Source organism: Manacus vitellinus, unplaced genomic scaffold, assembly GCF_001715985.3.
Source record: "Manacus vitellinus isolate BGI_N305 unplaced genomic scaffold, ASM171598v3 scaffold_77_pilon, whole genome shotgun sequence".
Taxonomy (NCBI): domain Eukaryota; kingdom Metazoa; phylum Chordata; class Aves; order Passeriformes; family Pipridae; genus Manacus; species Manacus vitellinus.
Window position 1 is genome coordinate 1,868,009 of NW_021940802.1, and position 2,999 is coordinate 1,871,007.

Consider the following 2,999-nt stretch of genomic DNA (forward strand, 5'->3'; position numbering starts at 1 on the left):
ATTCATATTCTTATTAATGTACTGACGTTGGAAATGCATTTCTGAGCATCACTGACATCTCTGAAGGGTTTTTGGCTTTCACAGACAGATGTAATTCCCATCCCCCTGAGAGGACTGACAGCAATAGGAAAGGGTTCTTAATGTGTATCTGGCTTCTGTTCCCCCTGTTAAGCATCTTGAAAAGGACAGGGCTGCACTGAGTGACTTTGGGGATAAAGTCCATTAGCATTGTTGGAAGAATAATTTATTCAAGCTATGTGGTAGATAATGTAATATCTGAATGAATGAAGTTCTATTTAAATATTTACTATAAAAACAATCATGCAGAATTAGAGATAAAAGCTGGACAATGAACAGCAAACAGCACCACCACAGCACAGGACTGTTGTATCACCTTATCCACACAATGCTCTTTAATTTTTTTTTTTTTAGCAAATCTCTCTCTTAAAAGTCTATTTATGCTGCTGAATCCTAATACTGGCTTTGCAGGATATGGGACATAAAGTCTGTCTAGTTAGTAAAGTTTCTACAGTTAATGATACAGCTGTTTAGTTTGGTATAAAAACATGCACTTTTTTTGGTTATACTTGCAGCTGTTTCCCTAGAGAGATAAGAGAAACAGAATGGAAATCTTATGCTGGGTAAGAACTTCTACTCAAGGGTTTATTTAAACATCACAGTGACTGATTAAAGTGTTCAGATTTACAGCTTTCCTTCAGCTTGCTTTCTGTCAGAAGGTCTTCAGAGCAGAACACACCTTGTATTAGAAATAATGTTAAAGTATGAGAAAAAAATCTGTTTTCTGCTTAGAGAGACTCTTGTGTTCAGTTTTCTTGTTAGAGGAGAATCCTCATAGATGTGATTTCAAACACTAAGAGTGGAGAGAAGAGAGTAGAGAAGGCTTGTAGATAGTCTGCCTGATTGCCCAAAGCTTAAACCTTGGACAACTTTCTAACCAGGTGCCAGGTTCTAGGCTTTATTTTGAATTTTTTGAGCTTCTGTTGTAGATTTTCAGTGAATATTTTACTGTTTCAACAGGTACTGCAATGGCTGCAGGAGTTTTGCTGCAAAATGAACTCCCATACTCTTCGTTGATCGAGAGCAGTGTGTACCTTGCAAATATGAGTTCAGGTAAGAATTTTTCTCTGATGTGCCACTCATAAAAAAAATGCATAGAGCAATCCTGAAAAAAATGAAAATCCATAGAAAATTTAAGAAAAACAACCAGAAATATTATCCATGTTTATAGAATGAAAACGTCTATAACAAAACCAAACTGCATTATTTCGCCAACACATCGTGGGGATAATGTGTTTATCTTTTCTGTAATTTTCATTTTGTCAGGTCTCTTAATGTGTGATTTTTGTGTTGAGAAGCTGCCTAGCTCTCTGAAAATACGAACGTGCCTTCAACAAAACTCCTGTTTCTAATAAAGTATTTAAACTCTTACAGGATCCAGTTCTTTCTTACCATTTTGGGTGAGTGTTTGCAAATCCTGAAAGATTCACTAGGAAACTAATGATGTGCAGCATTTTATTTTGCTCACTTCTTTCTTCACTATCGTTTGATACATACCAAAGATAAATTTCTGGGAAGAGAAAGAGGAAAAGAATTAAATATAAGAAAGGAATATAATTAATTGGAAAACATTTTTCAGATTTCTTGGATACAGGTAGCACTTGAAATAGCCTTTTTCATCTCCTTTCACTTCTACCCACCCCCTAAAATTAATCTTGATACCAGCTTTATTGATGAATTAAAAGAATCAGAGCTTTGAGACAGCTCAGAGTCAGCTTTAACATTTTCCTTTTCTCATATGGCATCACTGCTGACATTCCAGGCCTGGCACCCACAGCAAACCTTGTTGTGTCTTGGGAAGAGCTGGGGTGCAGCATTCAAAAGTCAGGCCCTCAATTCCTGGCCAATACCCAGAAGAAACAGATTTTTACCTGGTGAATTTGTCTCAGAAGGGAACTGTCTCTTGTGCAAATTCCTCTGTACAAGTTACTGGATTTTTAGCACAGAAAGGAACACAGACTGAAGATGCCAAGGAGAATGCAACGGGGTTAATTTGCTTATTGAACGAAGTTGAGGTGGGTTTTCTTGATTCCCCCTGCCTTCCTTTTTCAGTGCAGCCTAATGCACAGCCACTGGGGTGACAAAGGCTCTTCAGCATCACTGTAGTCTGTTCTCCACACAGTTTTGTTTTTCAGGGTGTTGCAATCTTTCTGGCCACCTCATTCTCCTCATTAGCACACTGGAAGCAAAGTGGGAGGCAATTTGCCACCTCATAGCTACCTTGGAAGCCTGAAGCACTCAAGTGGCACACCTTCTCCTCCACATAATCTGCTTTCTCTCAGGCTACAGAAAAAAAAAAAATCAGCCTTTTGTTTTGAATAACAACTTGTGTTTTGTTAGCAGATATGAATGGTCCAGGCCAACAGTCCACACAATTCATCAAGTGCTGAACCATTTCAGTAGGAACACACTAATCCCAGTCATTGCACAGCTAATGATGCATTTTGGAGCAGCAAAGTGGAGGAGGAGAGGTGCCTGTGGAATGTTAAACCAAGAGGTGGGGGAGTATAATGTACTTCCTTACAGATCTCTCAGGAGGCAGAGCCTCCAGCTACATTTCGATTGTTCTTTTGAATTGAGTATTTTGTGTCTTAGCAAGTTCTGAATGCCTGTTATTTAGAAGGAACTAAATACTCCCATTGTTCATGGAAAACGTTTCGGTTGTTCCCAGCGCGTTTCGAAAATTACCTACTTGAAATGCAACTATTTTCCTCGAGCGAGCAGCGGAACACTTTGTCCCGAGCAGACGCAATCCCTGCACTCCCTGTCGAGGAGAGCAGCCCCGCGGCTGCATCCTCAGTTGCCATGGCGACCGCTCAGCCCGTGAGGACCGGCGCGCACGGGGATGCTCGGCACAGGGATGCTCGGCACAGGGATGCTCGGCACAGGGATGCTCGGCACAGGGGTGCTCGGCTCCCGCA

At 40.6% G+C, this 2,999-nt stretch overlaps 1 protein-coding gene across 1 annotated transcript in view; it reads left to right on the forward strand.

Moving 5' to 3' along the window:
• Nucleotides 1–614: 614 nt before the first annotated feature.
• Nucleotides 615–2,999, forward strand: part of PTPDC1 (protein tyrosine phosphatase domain containing 1) — a 13,616-nt gene continuing 11,231 nt past the window's right edge. Inside the window, exons 1-2 of the mRNA XM_018084888.2 lie at nucleotides 615–641; nucleotides 1,039–1,131. Coding sequence (XP_017940377.2) covers nucleotides 635–641; nucleotides 1,039–1,131 — 100 coding nt within the window. The 5' untranslated portion in view covers nucleotides 615–634. The remainder of the gene's footprint in view (nucleotides 642–1,038; nucleotides 1,132–2,999) is intronic.